Here is an 18,540-nt window from a genome sequence, read left to right as displayed (position 1 = left end):
AGGGAACAAAGACGTAGAAGATGGCTGATGCCTATGGCATCAGCTTCTGCTCCAGGCTTCCTATTTGCCTGTGCAATTCCCCTTCCTGTGCATCAGTAAATGCAAGCTAGGTACTGCTCCTCCTCAGCTCGCTGGGCATTTCTATATTGGCTTCACAGGGAGTAGCAAGGACACTTCTTGTGCCTGAGACTTATGGTGTACCTTGGAGAAGGCATTTAGGTTTTATTCAGGTAGAGGTGAAAGCTGTTTTTGCTGGTGTTATTCAAGGGACACGTTACCTATGGGGAGAGAGAAATTTTAAAAACTCACTAATTTACCATGTTAAAAAAAGATGGCACATTTATTGCTACATAAATGTTATATACATAGTGTTTTCTGTTACATTGACAGAAATTTTTTTGAACTTCTTGCTGCTGGTTGGAAAGGTTTATCAGCAATACCTTGAAATTTGACACAGGGTACAAATCTGCAATAAACCAACAATGGAAACTGGAGAACAAGATGAGAAGCAATTCATCTCGGACAATTAGCTCTTACAATACTCCATAGGTACTACACGGTATGCTAGAACCCTACTATGGTCTTACAATGCTATTGTAAATTTCTGATATTAATGAACAGGTTATGGTAAATAACCCTACATTTTTACTACCTAATATAGTAAAATAAAGTAAGAAACTTTTTACTGAAAACTTTTTCGATTTCAAAAATCTAGAAAGAGTAATATTTAGAATTCAAGAAATTTTCTTACAAGATTATTGTATAAAAGACTAGCTACAGTGAAAAATAAGCCAAATGTTTTTTTCTTTCTATTTTATGAAGGAAAGCTTCTGGGCATACTGCAAAGTCTAATATAGCCAAAAAGACAACAAGCTTAGAAGGAAAAAGGCCAGGCAGTGGCACGTGATCACTTTCACACGTCATAAGCAACAAATTCGTTTAGCTGATAAACACTGAAATGAAGAACAAGGCCACAGATATAATCAGGTGTTATTTGATGATATATGCAAATTAAAGTAATAGAAATGAGTCCACTAATTCCACAAACTGTTTTGTTAGGAACCATCCAAAACATCAGCTTAAATTCATTAGTTTATTTTAACAATCCATCCTTTGTTCTTTCAAATTAAATGACTTCATAGAAACTATTGTTTTGTTCCTGTTTTCTGTGTGAACCAATTGCCAGTGATGAAAGATGCACTATATAAACAATAGCTCAGACAACCTTGGCTTAGAAAATTTTCTCCCATGGTCATTGCAGTGGAAGACAGTTTCCATGGAAGTTCAAAGGGATTTAACCATTTCAACACATCTGTGAAAAAAAGGAATACTTATGGACACTGTTCTGATGGAGAAACATTTAAAGGTTTAATGCTAATATGGCTTGGGAGGGGGTCATTTGTTTCCATTTGATTCACACTATTTTATTTTCTCCACTGACAAGCCACACAAAAGTGACAAGATAATTAATGTATACAGTAAGGAAAAATTGGCGACCATTGCTCTTATATTCCATTAAGTAAGCCCACCTTACTGGTGGCTTTATCACAACACTACCTGCCATGGTGAATTTAGGATTTTGCTATTCACCAAAATTACAGCCTGAAAAAAAAAAAAAACAAACCTCCTTTGTATTATAATGCATTTTGTGCTTACGTACAGCTAACACTTTACATGTACTATATGTAGTACTTACTGCTCGGAAAACAAAGCAACTCTAACAAAGTAGATTCTCCCCACCCAATTTACACTTCACGTTACAAGCTTTACTATGAAGCCTAGAAGCCTAAAAAGGTTTTGTTTATAATTAGGAAAAAAAAAAAGAAAGAAGAAAAAAAATAAGAGGAAAGTCTGAGGGAAAATAAAAATCACTTTTTAAATCCAAGAAATGTTATGGTCACAGTATTGCTCCTGCCTGCGACTCTGATGAGGCCTCTTACTGGCTTGAAGCATGGAGCTCAGTATGGAAGGGTAACTATGACCATAACCACAGATTACCAGAGACCAAAAATAACATAAAAAAAAGCTATACCAAGGAATAGTTCCCTACTGCATGGAAAACACTAGTCATATGGCAAAAGGAGAGGAAAGGACAACAAAAGACTTTTCCCTTCCTTTTTTAAGACACTAAAAGGTATGCTGGGAATGCTACGGGTCTATGGTTGTCACTGCTTTGTTCTCTGAATGTGAACAGCTTTACTAAATGCTGGCATTCAGCTGAAATTTTATCAGCTTTTAACATGTTAACTTTTCCCTTTATATGTAGACCTTTACAGTTCCATAACAATAAATAAAATTTGTAGTTACAATGCATTTGTCAATTCAGTTTAGGCACAAGGCAACTTCCACAATGAGTGGAGAGATCACAACAGTCTCTGATTGTGCAGAAGCGACACACTGCTTGCAACAGAATGATATGTTCAGAGTACTTCAAGGGCTGAAATTCTATCTGAAGATCTTGTATTTTCACTCCTGATGCAGGTGTTGACCAGTAGCTTTGATCATGAGATTGCATTTGGGTTTCTTGCTTCAAGTGTTTTCTCCTGTCAGGTTTGTGTCTTCATATAATGTTAGTTGTCTGTGTCCTTGTGAAGAAAGGTCACCTTCTGTGTATCCTACCAATAATTCTGGAATTCTAGAAAGAAATTTGGGAGAAGAAAGGAGTATTAGGAAAAGAATTGGTAAGTACTATAATATCGACACTAGAGAACTATTTTGAATGGTATCTTACTGTTTTTTTCAGTCAGTTAAGTGCAAAAGAAAATCACATTGAGAGGTCTTGAAATCCTCCTCCCCAAATATTGAGTATGATACATTGAACAGTTTGCTCTCAGGAACATTCTGTTTGGACTCTTTGGATATGGGAGAAAGAACAATCTGCAAATCTCAGACCTCTGATTTATATTTGACTTTGTTTGCTGAAATAAGCAGGAGACAGTCCCCAGTTCAATCACAACTGTTGCAGGTACACATTGCCATAAACCACGAGACTGCACAGCCTTTTTGGATCATCTTACAAAGGTGCTTCTAGTAAAAAAGCAAAGACATAGTAAGCTTCAGAAAGCATTGTATTAATAGAGCAAGAACGGCCGATAAAGTCTGCTCTAAATCAAAAACGATCTGGCAGTTCAGAATGAGCCTATTGCTCTGATATGGAATAAATGCAAACATCTTGTTTTTGTAAAAAGAAACAGCATTTCATTAACGATGGAGGAAGGTGCCTGTAAGGTATGGGGAACAGTACTGACTCAAGTAAGATTTGGTTTAAGTGTCATTTTGCTGCTTTTGAAGGAACACCAGAGAATAATAAACTTCCATAGGCCTTCACCGTAAGCTGAAAGAGAAGCCAAACTGTCTAGGTACACAACTACAAACCCCCTCCCTAAACAGAAAATGTGCTAAAAATAAGGGCATTAAACCCAATTTCTCAAGTCTTCTGAAAGTGGTAATAGTTTTACCATTTTAAAAGACACAGAATACTCAGAATTTTTTCTTCTCCAAATCAAGTTTTCCCCAATTATTGAAAAAAATCGACCCAACCAAAACCATGCAATAAACTCAAAAGAGCAATACTTTTGCAAGGCCTCCCCATCAGCGTGTTCTAAATGAACTACTGTGTTTTGGACTGCACGGGGCTTTTGGAAATTCTGATTTATCTTGCAAAGCTGAAAACATGATTTCTAAAATCTCAACTATCTTCACTAATACAGATTGTGACTTTAGACAGTTAGCAATCTCTGTTGGCAAGTGATTCAAGTTAGAATGCCTGTCTTTAAAGCCAGACAGCAAAACTCTGAGATAAGAAGTCTCTTCAAGTGTTTCTATCAGCACTGGGAAACAATAGATGGATTTTCAAACAAAACAGTGAGATATTTAGATCATCTGAAGATGTATAATTAATCTCTATTGTACTTGGCTTATCTAGCAAGCTGTTGTCTATTCCTCTGATGCCATGCCAAGAAGGCCACCTGAGCCAAGAGATGTAGCCACAGGCAACAACACATGGAAATGAAGAGACTTTAATGACAATTTCTTAATTTTTTTAAACTGTCAAACTACACAATTCAGCATGCTTTTGCTTATACTCCAAGAGAGGAGCAGAAGTATAGTGCTAGTGGCAGCTCAGTAGCTAAGAACAAATACATCTAGATCTCCCAAATTTGAGCCAGTAAGAGGAAACGAGACATACCTGGCTGGTGTTCACATATGACCCATAGGGTTGGTAGTTTCACTCAGGCCAGGATGGCTTCCTGGGTGTGGTGTTGGTGGCTCTGCCGATACGGCAGAAACTTTTTCTTCTTCCCTTCTCTTAAGGCAGGCTGCTTTAGGGTTTAGGTTTCGTTCTGTAATAGAAAAATGATTATGACCCCATGCGCTGATACCAAGGGGAATATTGATACATAAAGCACCATAGTAAAAAACAGCTACACAGCCTCCCTCTTCTAGCTGCTTCTGTCCCTGTGTTAAAATGCAGGTGCCTAAAACGGCAGAGAAGCACTACCAGAAATCCTGCCAAGCATCTCCTAGCTGGCATTGTAAACAAAACCCCAGAAACATTACTAACTGCCTACATACACCTTCAAAAAACTTCTGAAAAGTACTTTCCTTGTCAGCAGAAGTTGCTAAAGTGTGAAATGATAACTGTCTGTAGTTTGCAATGCAGTAAGAGAGATTTCTCTCGTTTGTTGGCATCTTGAAGTCATACCAACCTTACTGACATCATGCTATTTTCAGTAACATTACTGCTGCTTTCTTCTTCTGAAGTTATTGGCCTGCTATTAGAACAAGGGAAGTAGAATGTTCTGTCAATAATTCTCTTCATACCCCCAAGTCTGTGAAATCACCTTGTGCCCGTCACACTTCAATTGAAGGAATATCATCATAGAATCAATAAGGTTGGAAAAGACCTCAGATATCATCAAGTCCAACCTATCACCCAACACCTCATGCAAGCCACAAAGAGCAGGACTTTTCAAAACATTTTTCCTCTCATCACATTGAAGTCAGTACTTCATAACAGGCAATTGTGGACTAGCTATCAAGGTATTTCCATCAGTATTTTTCCATTTCCTCAATTAGCTTCAATAGATGTAGATTCAGATCTAGTTTTCAAATAATGACAGCTTTTTATGTCAGCTTTTCTGTTCTTCAAAATGGCTTCTCATGAATTGAAAGATGAAAGATGTAAATTGTAATGGCCAAAAAGACACACAAAAAGTGTGTAATGTATTCTACCAGCACATGTTGAACTTAATCAACATTTCAAGATATTTTCCTAGCTGTCAGAGAATTCTGCTTTGCAGTTTGAGATCAGAAATACAACTTTAGCTGTTGTTGAAGAGACTGCCAAAACTGAACAGACAGCACAAGCCCTTCTGGACTGCACAGGCACCCTTCTAGAAATTGCAGTTCACTGACCCTGTGCATTTTACAAGAAGTAGAATCAAGCTCATTTGACAGGCAATTTTGGACAGACTTGCTAATTCTGCTTTCTCTCAAGTCATTATCAACAGCCTCCTACTCCATTTCCTAAGGATGAGCACTCCCAGAGAGACTATTGGGGGAAAAAAAACTGCTAACTTTTCTTAATCACAGTTTTCTTTGTTTAAATGTGGCTTGCCTTGAAGTTTTAAAGAAGATTTAATTATGTGGAAACTTTGAAAGGAAGTTAATTTACAGTGATTTAGGAAACGGAGATAAAAATGCTAGCCTACAGTTAGAGCTTAAAATCTGAAATGTTCCCTTTTGAATAGCACCAATCACAAAATGAGAAGCTTCATTACCAGCAAAGAGGAAATTGTTTATGCAATTATATAATGCAGCGGGTGCCACACAAGGCTCCAGTCAGTCACTTTCAGGAACAGGTGCAAAGAAAGGCAGGTGAGAGAAAAAGGGGAACACAGCCTCTCACAAGAGGCAGGGGTGTGCTTGTGATAGGCTTCCTCAACTGCACAGAGCGCAAAGGTGAGATGTAAATGTGAATAACAAGAAGCTCTCACTTTACACTGTCCATAGAGTAGGTCCAGTTTAAGTACATTTATGAAAAGATTTCTACCTGAGATATAAGGTCTGGAAGCAACCAAAAAACCCCAAAAGTCATTTAATTAACGTTCACAAATTGCTTTCAGTGGATTATAGAATCTGTGAGAGTAAGCAGCCTTTAAACTTTTTTTTTTTTTAAAAAGAAGTTTGATTAATGTTGTTCTGACTTCATAATATTCAATCTTCTACACTATGGCAAACATTTTCAGACCAAACCAACTTTCAAGATCCGAGTCTCGGACATGGTAAAGTAAGATTTACCATGGCAACGACTGGTGTCCGATTTGCAGAGGAGCTAGTTGCTCTACATGCCTTGGAAGACCTCTGACTAGAGACAGTGTGAACTGGGTCGGGAAAACTCTGCCTGAAAACCCAGCACCTTATCCTTACTACAGACTATGTGAATTTGTGTTAAGTTATCCACTTTGCCACTTTCAATGTCACAAACACATGGAAGCCTAGCCCTGGTTCAGTTGAAGCAGAAGTACGGTTTCTCTCTTCACCCTGGTATAAGATTCATGTGCAAACCAAAGTTAATTTCACTGTGAGGTTCACCTTCAAATAATTCTCTTCTTGCTAAAACTTTTGTACTACTAAATAAGTGCTTTTTACAAATGTAATCAAGATGTATCAATATTTGGACTACAAGTTTATCTTGAAAATACAGATGAAGAGATGGCTAATTAACAGAAGGCAAAAAGAAAAAAAAGCAGCTCAAAGGCACCTACTCTCCCACCCCCTTCTTTTAAGGAAATACTCAATTCTTAGCTTTTCCAAAGAACTTCGACTTGTTACGGAACAGCAAACATTATTCCAGTAACTTGTGCTTCTAGGTGTGCAGATTTCAAGAGCAGCCTGACACGACTCTCTGAACAAAGCTACCACGCAGACTGCCACAGCACGACGACAAGCTACTGACCTCTCACTTGCTGCTCTAGACTGAGGATGACGGCTACAGCCTGGTGAAGAATAAGCAGTTTCGTCTGTGGTTTTTCGCTCTTCAGATGAAGCTGACACATACGGCCAAGTTCTTTAAATGCCTCATTAATGTCTCGCACACGCAAACGTTCTCTAGCATTATTTGCCATTCTCCTCTCCTTTTCTCTTTCTATTTTCTGCTCTGGGTTTAAATCCTCATCTTCATTAGTACTGCTGCAAGAAAAAAAGTGTACTGAAATATCACTGGTGTTTCAAAGAAGTGATCCTGCTGCTGGTCGAAAATTGAGCTGATGAAGTTAAAACTTCCCACTTAATCTACTTCATATTCAAGTATAATTAGTTAAATAAGAAAGTGTTATATACCATTGCTTACTTGTTGAAGGTAATTCCTGCCATTTTTGCCTTTTCTAAAAATGAACCTTAAATAGTTTCTGCCCGAAGAATATTCACAGAAGATTTTCTGCAGATATCTTTTATCTGCAGATAAAGGTACAGATACCTTCCTCTAGGAAAAGGGCTGATGTCCCCAAAGCACCACTTCAGTCAAGTACTGACAGCTGTTCAAATAGCCAAGAGATAATTCTGCCATCTTGTCAGGTGAACAGCAAATAATTTGCAAAAATAACTTGATATATATTTTTCAATATATCACCTTATAGAAGAGGTGCTCAATAAAATTTCCAATTTAATGTGCTTATTAAGAAAGTTTTTTTGTTAAAAACCTTGCTGCACAATTTTAGAACGTCTTTTTTTTCCCTAATACCCAGGGTAGAGCTAAACAGTTGCATTTAGAATTCTTGTATTACTTCAAAAAATGGGACTGTCCAATTCACTCTAAAACTGTGAGAGCCCTCTGCTTTACTGCACACACTAAAATGCTTCTAGACACATGTGAAGGTATTGCCTCCACTGCCTGTGCTCACAAAGTTCTGGCTGTTTTCTGTTATCTCAAATTTCAGCACTTGGGTCAGGCCTGTCCTACAGCTATAGAAGCTTTACCCAGTGCTGCCTCCAGTTTTCCTATCCGTGGATTGGGAGGGGAGGGCATGTTTAAAAGGAATGCTTTTCTGCCATATTCACCCCAGACTGTGAGTTATCAGGCTGCTGCTCTCCATCACTACTGGTGCACACTGAGCAGCTCAACCTTGGTGCAGGCACAAAGCACTGCAAATTTCTAATGTCATTCCATCCTCTATGCTGGGCAAGGCCCTCTCAATCTTTTACTACTTCATATGTACCAGCAGATACTAGGCAAGGCACTGGCTTAAGGGAGTGAAGACTTCTCAGGTGGTTTCCCCATAAAAAAATTTATCTTGTGTTCAAAATGATACAAAACTGTAAACTATTCATCTATCTTGGCTGCCTACAAATATAGGCACTGAGGTAATGTAGAAGCCTAGAACTGAAGCTATGAAACTTCAGGACAACATGCTGCAGAGCAGTAATGAAGCACAAATTCCCTAGATCACACCAGTAACCCACCTGGTTCGACCTCTAGATGAGACCTTGATATCCTTCTGGGAGGACTCATCATCTGATTTCATGTCATCTGATGAGGGAGGTTCATGTATATTTTCATCCTTCTCCTTATGTTCAGACTTGATTTCTGTTGGACCTATAGCCACAGACTGGCCCTGTAAGCCACCTGACAATGCTGTAAGCAACCAGAGATCAGTATGAGTATCACAGGAGCAAAACATTTAAGAGACTCTCAAGCAGATATTGTTGATAGGAGGCCAGGGCCGCACAGAAGCCTGGGAACACAACATAAGGAACTGCACTCTGGCAACAGAAACAAGAGAAATCCTGGTAACAGTGCTGTATTTCGACATGTGTCATGTGTTTTAAAGGGATCATAATTCATCAAGCAGCTTGATCAGTAACATCTTAATCTAAGAAAAACACTGTTAAAGACAAAAGGACATTTAGTGAAGGAAGGAAATTTGCACTTCATGTCTGGGCTACAAATTTTAAGTGCAGAACTGCAGTGACATCAAGATTTGGGTTTAGGCCAAATGCGCAACATGTGCCTCCCTAAATGCTGCAGGTATGCTAATGAATAAGCCAACTTCTGTTTTCTATAGCTTACTCTTTTAGGCTAAATACTGAGGGAACTGAAAACACCTGTGTGGAATGACTTTATTAGCTAAACTGAAATCTGGCCTCAGCCCTCCTAGCTGGTTCAGAAACAGCTGCAGCACTGCAAATGGCATTACAGCTCCTTAAGGTAGGAGACTGTGGCTGTAATGCAGAGTCTGCTGCTGAAGATAGACTGGGACAAGTCTGACACAGGGAAGCCCTCAAAACTGTTGCAGGAATCCCCAGCAGTGGTGATTTATAGGATTTATAATTAATTTTTATTCCTCAGCATTATCTATGTCTCTATACCCCATGCTGATGTGAGTTCACCAAGATATACAACCTCATCGACTCTGGATTATTGCAGACCCTGTTCAGCATTTAGCATTGCAGTATTACCTCGGTAGCTTTCTTGTGTTTTGTGATTTAGGTCTGTGGTCTGAGCAGAAACTGTACTGGGAAGAACTGAATGGTTGCTGTTGAGGCTGACGCTTTCTTCCCGGTGAGTCCCAACCTAAAGCAAAACAAAGACTTCCATTAAAGATGCGATTCAAAGAAATAGTCCCAAAGTAGAAGTTTAAAAGAGAAAGTATTTGCTGGATTCAAGACATGAGTTACAAGTTCTGGCTCAGTAATGGAAAGATTTAGCTAAAAGATGCTGTTACACCAAACCACTTGATTACAGCATGCTGCACAAAGCAGTGACCAACACCTGTTTGCAATAACACAGCAACATAGCAGACTTTCTCCAGTATTTTCCCACAGAACACTACAGAATCTTCTCCTTGATTTATACCCGAGGGGTGTAAGATTTGATTAACCTTTAATTGCTTAAAACTATCAAATCTAGTACCTGTAACATTTTGATCCTTGAAAGAAAATGATGGGGAATAATCATCTTCACCACACGAAAGGTGTGCATGCTGCCCTACACTCATGTATGCAGATACACATATATATTTATAAAATACACAGCATCTCATTTTGTTTGCTGAAAGAGGATTAAGAACTGGATTGGTTATCAAAATATATCTTTTTTTTTTCCCTTTAATAATTCTCTCTCATTTCCTTCTTTCAACTCAATTCATTTAGTCCCATTACAGAATCTTGTAATACAAAACCAATAATCCAGGCATCTGAACTATTCTTGTCACCTCTCTCAGTATTTTCTAACCTGCTCGTCCGTTATTCATCAGTAGATGTCTAAGCAGCAAGTATTGAGATGAAGAGCCTTAAAAAAAATTCTGATTTTGCATAAACTTGAACTAATGATACTTACGTAAGATAGCTGTGAGTGTGGACATCTTGTCTGAAGAGACAAGTTTGTTAAAAAGCTGCTGCTCAGTACAGAAAACTGTTCTCGCTGCAAACCTCTACGACAGATACTCTTTTGTTTATAAGAGGAAGAGGTAAAGACACACTGCCTGCATTTAAATGGAATGCAGACCATTTAAATGTTTTGATTCCTAAAGACACCAGAGTCCTTTAAATATTTATAATACAACCAACATAATACAATTAAACAGTTAAAAACTGAACAAAGATGAGGGATTCTACTATCATTTGTATAGTTACAAAAATTGGATACAGATGAAGCTTTTTATTGGAACAGTAGCAAACATGTCAACTAGAAGATTAAGCCTTTAATTAAATAGGTTTATTGCCTAGAGTTACACATGAGAACCACTGTTTTTCAATAAATCCTTCAATCCTAGTAAACTGCTGAGCTTTGAATCCCTCTTGAGTAATTAATGCAGCTTTTACCTTTCATGTCTTAGTATGGGCTTTAGCCAGAGAGAGATAAATACCCTTATGCAAGTTTATCCTTTGTTTAATATACACTCGTTCATGTAAGCTAAGCACAGGAAAGGAAAGGGGGGGAACCCACCCCAACAACCCACAACTAATATCAGGTCATTCTGGGCTGCTATTTGTATTGTTGCACAAAAAAAGTCTCCTCTTGTATACTGTCGAGTATCTGTTGCTACTTAAAAGTGTATTTTTTTTCTTCCTTTGCGTGTCATAGGTTTTGTTTTTGAGAAGTCCTACTATGCCAGTTGCCAGTTGCCTTGGCTTTTGTGGGTGTTGTGAATTCACTGTGAGTAAGGAGCAGAGCCTGAGTTTTTTTAAAGCCCCCAAGACAAAAAACTCTGCAACAGTGACACGAAACTGAACTTCCAAAAATGAGTCTCTCTCTAATTCTGCCCTGCAGGTTGTGTGTTCTGTTTTATTCTTCTGGTCATGCTTAGTCTGAACGCAGGAGGGTGCTTTTATTCAGGCTACACACTATTAATCACATCAGGGCCAGGTTTGTTCCAAAATCTACTTCAAAAGGGCAAAAATTTCTTAAAGCTGTGTACAAACATAACAGCTGCCAGAACCCTGGCAACTTTCAACTCTAGAGCTAATCTTGATAGATTAGGAACTCAGTTCTGAGCAAGGCAGAAAATAGATTAGAAATAAAAACTGATTTCAAGTCCATGTTCTAGTCCTTTGGAACAGGCTTACATAGCCAAAGCCTACAATTTAGATTAACAGGATTTACACTGAAATCTTAACAGAAGTGTTACAAAATTGACTGCAAGATCTCTGATATACTTGACAATCCAAGCAGGCAAACCCCCAAACCAAAAAAGATTACTCTATCTCACACAAAGGCCAAGAGCTTCATTTCCTATAAGCACAACTTATCAGTGCCAACTTCAAGGTATCAAATTGGACCTTTAGTACCTTAAACACCAAGGTTGGGTGTTTTTTTGTTGGTGGTTTTGTTTAAGAAAAAAGAGTTTTTCTTTTCCTCGAATCCTCACCATCTGGATCTCAGTGGGGCACAACCTTGGGCTTCTTTTAAGGCTTCTGAAAGGCATTTTTGTACCCTGGGCTCCGACGCCTCCGGAGCAAACAAGCCTGCGACATGTTTTATTACTGTCATTTGCAAGCGATTCTCAGTCAAATCATTTCCTAGCACGAAGGGTGGCTGGGGTGGTGCGTGTATAGCTCCAAGGCCTAGGACCTGCCTGTGGCTCCACAGCTTCTCCTGGAGCTCTCCTGAGGCTCCAGCGCACCCCCCCAGCAACGGGGCTTGGGCCACAGCCGCAGAGGGCTGGTAGATGCAACACGGCCCGGGGCAGGGGCTGGCAGCCGCGGTCTGGCCTGTTTCAGCGTAACTACGTTCGCGCAAGTTCCTTTGTAATCCGTTTCCTCCCCTAGGCAAACGCTCCTCGGGCGCTGCCGGCGAACCGGGTCCGGATATTAGCATACAGCTGGGCCCGCCCCGCCGCCTCCCCCGGGAGGCCCCGCAGCGCCTTAACAACCGGGTCCGCTCCGCTGGCACAGACCCGCTCCGAGTGACTGGCAGCATTTCATTTTATAAGCAAACAAACGTGCAGTTAATTCATTCTTTCATGAGCTAATTTCGCCTTATTTTCATCATCCCTCTTAAGTAAACCCTAACCACTCCTCGGGCACACGAAATGGAAGACAAATGGAAAGGCTGGATGCACATCACACAGCAAAACCCCCAGCTTCTCAGCTGCACAGGCCAAGTATTTTAGAGAAGTCTGAGAAGCAAATCAGCACCGACACTGTATCTGTTAAAAACATTGAAATTGCTCACCTTTGTGTATTTTCTTTATACAATGACAATCTAATCCAGATTCAGGATTCTCAGCAAAAGAAATATCTTACAGCTCAGTCAAGTCACAACTTGAGAAAAACAGGAGGCTGGTATATAAGGCAAAGTGGCTGTAATTTCCCAGGTGAACTGTATTTATTTTCACTCATTTAAAGACAGACTTGCACATAAGGACAACCACCTGCAGACACCCTAAGTTTTGAAAGAAAAAGTGGGTGCAGAATATACTTCAGTTGATTGCAACTGACAACATTAGGAATCTGAAACCAGAAGACTACAGTTGTTTTTTTCAACCGAGTAAAACCTTGAAAAATCATGGCAACTAATGACACACTGTTGCACGTTGGGGAACAGAGTGAACGTGGGGAAAAGACAACCTTTGTCCTGTTAGCTTGGTTCTGCATCTCATGCTTCACTTTGATTATTGATTTTGAACTCGGCAATAAAAGCTTTTGAGAACCAGAGGGGGAATAATTCTATCTTTTCTCCTATTTGCTACAGGACTTACCTAAGCATATTTTAAACTATATGCAACTTTCAAAGTATACCAGCTACTCAATTTGGCCACGGTCATTAATTTTAACTAAGGTGAGCATAATTAAGACAATGAAAAGGGCTTTAAAACCCAGGATCTTTACACTTCAGACAGCTGAAAACTGTTCATTGGGAGCATAATCTCAGTGGAGAAATTCTGACAAAGTGCTTTGAGCAAGGGCAGAGGTTGGTGTTGCCAAAGCAGCTTAAACTGCCATTTCGTGCTTTTGTACTACAGCAGACACAGGGTAGAAAGAAGATGATCACTCATTTTCTTAAATTCCTGTTGTACCTGGAAAAAAGCAGCTCGGTGACTTAAGGATTCAGTTTCATCCTCAAATGAGCTTCCAGGCCTTTTATTTATTTATTTTTAATCAATTCAGGCTGTTCTTTCTCCATCATATTACAACGACAAATAAAGAGCAGCTTGAATAAGAACAAAAAGAGTATTACTTCTTCGCTTTTCAATAATACATGAAATAAAGCACAAATCAACTTCAAAGGGCGCTTAGCAAATATTTGATGAGTTGGAGATATTAAAAATCTATTTGAATAAGTCTAATGGTCAGCCCAGCTAAAAAGAAAAACAAGGCCATTCACAGCGAGCAGGAAATGAAGTCAACTAGAGTTTTAAAATAAATCTGGCTCAAAAATTAAGCAAATGTTAAAATAAACCCATGTCTGGTTACACTAATTACATAACAAGGAGTTAAATTACTCATTTCCTAGCTCCTTCTGCCAAGATCATCATCTTCAAGGGAAATTACATTTTTTTTTCCCTAAAGAACAAAAAAGTTTTCTATAAAGATCCACATCCCCCTCCCTTGACAAGGAAGTTTCATTTAGTGCTGAACCCCAATGAAGAAACTTGGCCAAATAACTCTGAGCACATTAAACAAAAATAAGTAAACACCCTTATAAATGCTGACATTTCTCACTATCTTAGCCAATACACATGATTTTTCTTGAAGTCCACTAAAGTATTTAATGCCTGAACAAAGTCTAGATCTTATAGTTTGGGTTGTGTGTCAAATTCTCCACTCTCCAACATTTACTATTTCAAGGGAAAAAAAAAAAAGGTAAGCAAGTGCAGTTTGAAATTAATTGAATACTTTCAGAATGCTACCTCATACGTAGGAGTACTACCAAAATGCCATCACCACTAATAAACCAGTTTCCACTTCACTCATACGTGCCAAGCTCTGCTCTGTACCTATTTCAAGACTCCATACTAAGTCATGCTGAGTTCCTGCAACTGCAGATGATGTCAAGGGCACTCCTTGGGGACTGGGCAAGGCCATTGGTTTATATACATGTTTGAACAGAAGGATGCCTCCTATTGGAGCCAGTTACTCTGATGTAAAAAAACGTAAGGTTAATCCAAGAAATTCTTCAGCTGACTCACTCTTCAAGCCAAAACTGACCTACAAGCTTGTTTTGCCCAGTGAGGATGAAATATAAAAGCAAGTATTTTGCCTGATCTATGTTTATTTCTAATGAGCAGCAAGCATCCTTCCACCAAAACCGCAGCTGAATCACTAGATGACAAATCTATGTTACATTTAAGTTGCACAACTACATTAAACTATAGTAGACCAAGAAATCTTTACTTATTTTGGGGAGTAATTTCCCACCATCACCTATATTAATGAAAAGCAAGTTGATAAATACTTACCGTAACTTAGGTTGAAGGAGAAGCAGAGATTTTTATATACACTTTGACACTATCTGCACTTGACTGTATCTTAGCAGCATCAAAACGTTCCGCAATTTCAGTCACTCACACTCATGTTATTTAGACCAAGGGAAAAGAATGTTTTCTTTTGTATGACTCAATTTCAGTCTAACCCAGAGGATTGTAGAATTTTCCCTATAATAGCGTTCTTTTAAATACTGAACATGAGGCAGTGTTAAGGGAAGAAAAAAGTATTTTATGCTGCACTTCAATACTAGAAGTAACCGTGAACGTGTACAGAAACCTGAAGTTGGATGTGTGTTTGGAAAGTACCCCCTCCCCAAAAGCCCCCAAACACACAGCTTATAGCAAGTTACCATTCTTTTTGATGTTTACTGCAGTGGTTCTGAAATTAATATAAATGGATGTGTGACGTGCAAGCGGGAGAGCCTGGAACTAATTCTGGTTTATAGAATACGAACCCTTCAGCAATTGGGGTACCTAATTATTTTGATGATAGGTGAAATTTTGCCTTGATCACACAGCATCCAGCTGTGAATCTGTTTTATAACAGAGAATTTCACAGCATGTAACTGGCCTTTAAAATTATGCTGTAAACATGCAAACACATGGCACCACTAAAATAAGCATGTTTTAAAATGCTCTTTTTCCTTTAAGCATTTCTGAGAAGGAAGGAATGAAAAGGAAGAAAAAGGGAAGTGAGCAATGCTACAAATTGATTTTGTTTACTGGGTAATGCTTTTAACATATTTTTGACCGGCGAAAAGTCTGACCCCATTTTTTTCAGAAGAGTTCAGATTTTAAAAGAAACTAAAATAGATGGATTGAATTATTTCACTCTTCTTAGGGATTAATCTAAAAGTTGTTTCCTCTTCATTGTTACTTATTCTACAGCTGTGCTCAAACTCCCTTTTAATTTAGAAAAGAAAAAGTTTAAATTTTGAGCCTGCACACGCTATGGTTCCACATTCCAACAGCTTCCTCCCAGTCCTCTGCCAGCATCTGCTATTGAAGACTAGTTCCAGTTTACAATAAACAGCTTTTCCAGACCAGAACACTTGAAATTCAGTCCTTCTTGACTGCTTTTCCCATTCAATCTCTCTATTCACCGTTTCAAGGAGAAAACTGTTCTGCCAATTATTACACATCTGGAAAAAATGCATGTATAAGCTGAAATGCTTTCAGCAGAAAGTTTCAGCTTTCTGCATATGGTCACAGCAGGATTTTATGGGCCACTGACCAGGCCAAAGTCTAAGTTTTCCCATCTTTCTCCTCCCCCTCATTTCTGCCCACCCCCACCCCAGCCCTCTAATTGGAAACCCATAACAGGTGCAAGTTGTCTGCCATATTTTCTCCCACAAGAATCTCCAGTAGTTTCTTCCTGATAAATACTAGCCTCGCAGTGCAGTTTTAACTCACTAGACTTTATGATCATTTCAATGCATCAGCTGTAATTGCTTTGCATAAGAAGATACACGTTTAAAATGGGCATTACCATTGACGCTTGTCTGCTGGTTGTTACAAGGCTAGATGCTCCATAAGTCGAGTTCAGGCTTCCAATTGGCCCATTGTGGGATGGTCCCAATAAACTGTGTATATCTCCATGGCCACCTGATAGGCTTGTTGAAGGCCCCACAGCATGATTCCGTAGTACATGAATAGCATCGTCAAGTCTGTCCAAGCGATCCTCCATTCGAGACTGCTGTTGGGATGTAAGAGGGGCAGTGGCAGCCATTACTGAGTACATCTGCAGACCCAAAACTTAACAGTTCCTACCTCAAAGATACTAAAGGTTGAAGATGGAATGCGGTTTCAAAAGACTTTGAAAGCACCTACCAGCACTACAAACAAACAGGAAAAAGAACAGGTATCTAGAGATTTTGCTTGAAACAGCATTCATTCCACAAATAGGTGGCAGCTTTTAAAGTGAAGCTTATTACAAGGTTAATGCTACTCATCTTCTATTTCATGGCATGAACGAGAAAAAAGAAATTGCTACAAAATAAACTAACACAGGATGGGAAGGGTCATAAAATCAGCCTCACCACATTAGTAATAGTTACAGAGAGGCAGAAGCTTTTTGAGACCCCCCCCAAAAAAAGGGTCAAAACTTTAAGTGATAATTTTCTAAAATGGATCTTTTAGCAGATTACGTATTTCAGAAATAAAAGCAAGTTCTGTATGTTACTGCACAAAAGTCTGTCTTAAAATAACTTTCCTTTAAAAAAAAGGCCAAAAAAAACCAAAACCAAAACCAACACCAAATAAAAAAGCCCAAAGCAAAACCAGTTCTGACACTGCAGCTCGCTAGAAACTGGAATAGCAGAAATGTTGGTGTCAAAAGACTGGTCATAGCTACACTAATTTAAGTTTTTAATGGGGAATCCAAAGGAAGCATTAATTGAAACACGAAAGGCACCATCTAAAGCGAAATAGTACCTCACAGACATCCTTTAAGAAGGACATTGCATCTTGCAAATGCTCGTGAAGTTGCTGTTCAACTCGATTTTTCTGGCAAAGTCAAGACAGAACAGGAAGCAAAGCACAGGTTAAGATTAATTCAAAAAAGAGGTGAGGAAACAGCTGATGTGCATGTCAGCAATAAATTGTTAGTCAAGTTAATGCAACAGAGATTTGATTGTATCAAGGTAAGAAAAGCTAATATTTAACACTGCAGTTATGTTAGGACTTTAAGATATACACATCAATTACATTTAATTGCAAAAATACTGAAGAAGAGAAGACTGTTTTAGCTTAAAATTTTATTCTTGTTAGACAGAGAAAAAGAAACTACATCCGTGGAAACTAGAAATATCAAGAGATAACCAAAACCCTCCTTCAGAATTTTCCCCTTCCTTTCCTGATTCTGCATCAGAAATTTAAGAAGTCAGTAACTTAAATCCTCTGATGAATCTTCAAAAGAAGAAAATTTATAATGCTGTAGAGATTAGTTCACATGTGTTTTTTTCTGTAAAATGTTTCATTAATTAGTAAGTGAACATTCCCCAATAACAAATAATAATTACAAATGTAATGCCAAAGTAATGAAAACAAGCCCAAGAGACTACCATTTAAGGGAGAGAGGGGGGAAGGACAAGTAAATGCAAAAGCATGAAGTCTTTATCTTTTCTCCAGACTGAACTTTAGATAAGAATTAGCTATGGATTTGTGAAAAGGTACCAAAAGCTCATAACAGCGCTTTAGCACCAGCTGTCCTCAGCACAGAAGCCTGATGCCCAACGAACAGATGGTGAAAGACACACCCTGCACGTCTTATATTGTTCGACTGAACAGGCCATTTGTTAGCAAAGAATTCATTTGTAATGCTATCCTACTGTTTCCTTTAATGATATGCAGGATTCAGACAAAACCAAGCCTTCAGCTCTTACGTAAAAAGTACTGTGTTGCTTTCAACAATTCTTACCAAGGAGTGTAGAGAGTTTTCATAGTTTGGAGACGAGGGGGCTTGTCCTCCAGTCCTAGACCACTGACTGGCACCTGTCAAAATCGTCTGGGTTAACACACTGATTTACGCAGCGTGTGGGAAGCAGAGACGCAGTATTTCTCAACATAATTAAAATCAACATATTCTACATTAAGGTAAGGTAACATATGG

At 38.8% G+C, this 18,540-nt stretch overlaps 1 protein-coding gene across 11 annotated transcripts in view; it reads right to left on the bottom strand.

Moving 5' to 3' along the window:
* Window positions 1–270: 270 nt before the first annotated feature.
* The window catches only part of TCF12 (transcription factor 12), a 170,835-nt gene continuing 152,565 nt past the window's right edge, over window positions 271–18,540 (bottom strand). For 2 of the 11 annotated variants that reach the window (XM_054168944.1, XM_054168945.1), the window contains exons 15-22: window positions 18,349–18,422; window positions 17,364–17,435; window positions 16,420–16,626; window positions 9,460–9,574; window positions 8,464–8,635; window positions 6,962–7,194; window positions 4,190–4,343; window positions 272–2,635 (exon numbers count right to left, since the gene is read on the bottom strand). In XM_054168944.1, the coding sequence (XP_054024919.1) occupies window positions 4,201–4,343; window positions 6,962–7,194; window positions 8,464–8,635; window positions 9,460–9,574; window positions 16,420–16,626; window positions 17,364–17,435; window positions 18,349–18,422 (1,016 nt within the window). In that variant the 3' untranslated portion in view covers window positions 272–2,635; window positions 4,190–4,200. Of the gene's footprint in view, window positions 2,636–4,189; window positions 4,344–6,961; window positions 7,195–8,463; window positions 8,636–9,459; window positions 9,575–16,419; window positions 16,627–17,363; window positions 17,436–18,348; window positions 18,423–18,540 lie in introns of all 11 variants that reach the window. The other 9 variants (XM_054168947.1, XM_054168946.1, XM_054168951.1 and 6 more) reach the window with 9 other exon arrangements.

The sequence above is a fragment of the Dryobates pubescens genome, chromosome 17 (assembly GCF_014839835.1).
Source record: "Dryobates pubescens isolate bDryPub1 chromosome 17, bDryPub1.pri, whole genome shotgun sequence".
NCBI lineage: Eukaryota > Metazoa > Chordata > Aves > Piciformes > Picidae > Dryobates > Dryobates pubescens.
The sequence above is the reverse complement of the archived record's forward strand: the minus strand, read 5'-3'. Positions and strand labels throughout refer to the sequence as shown.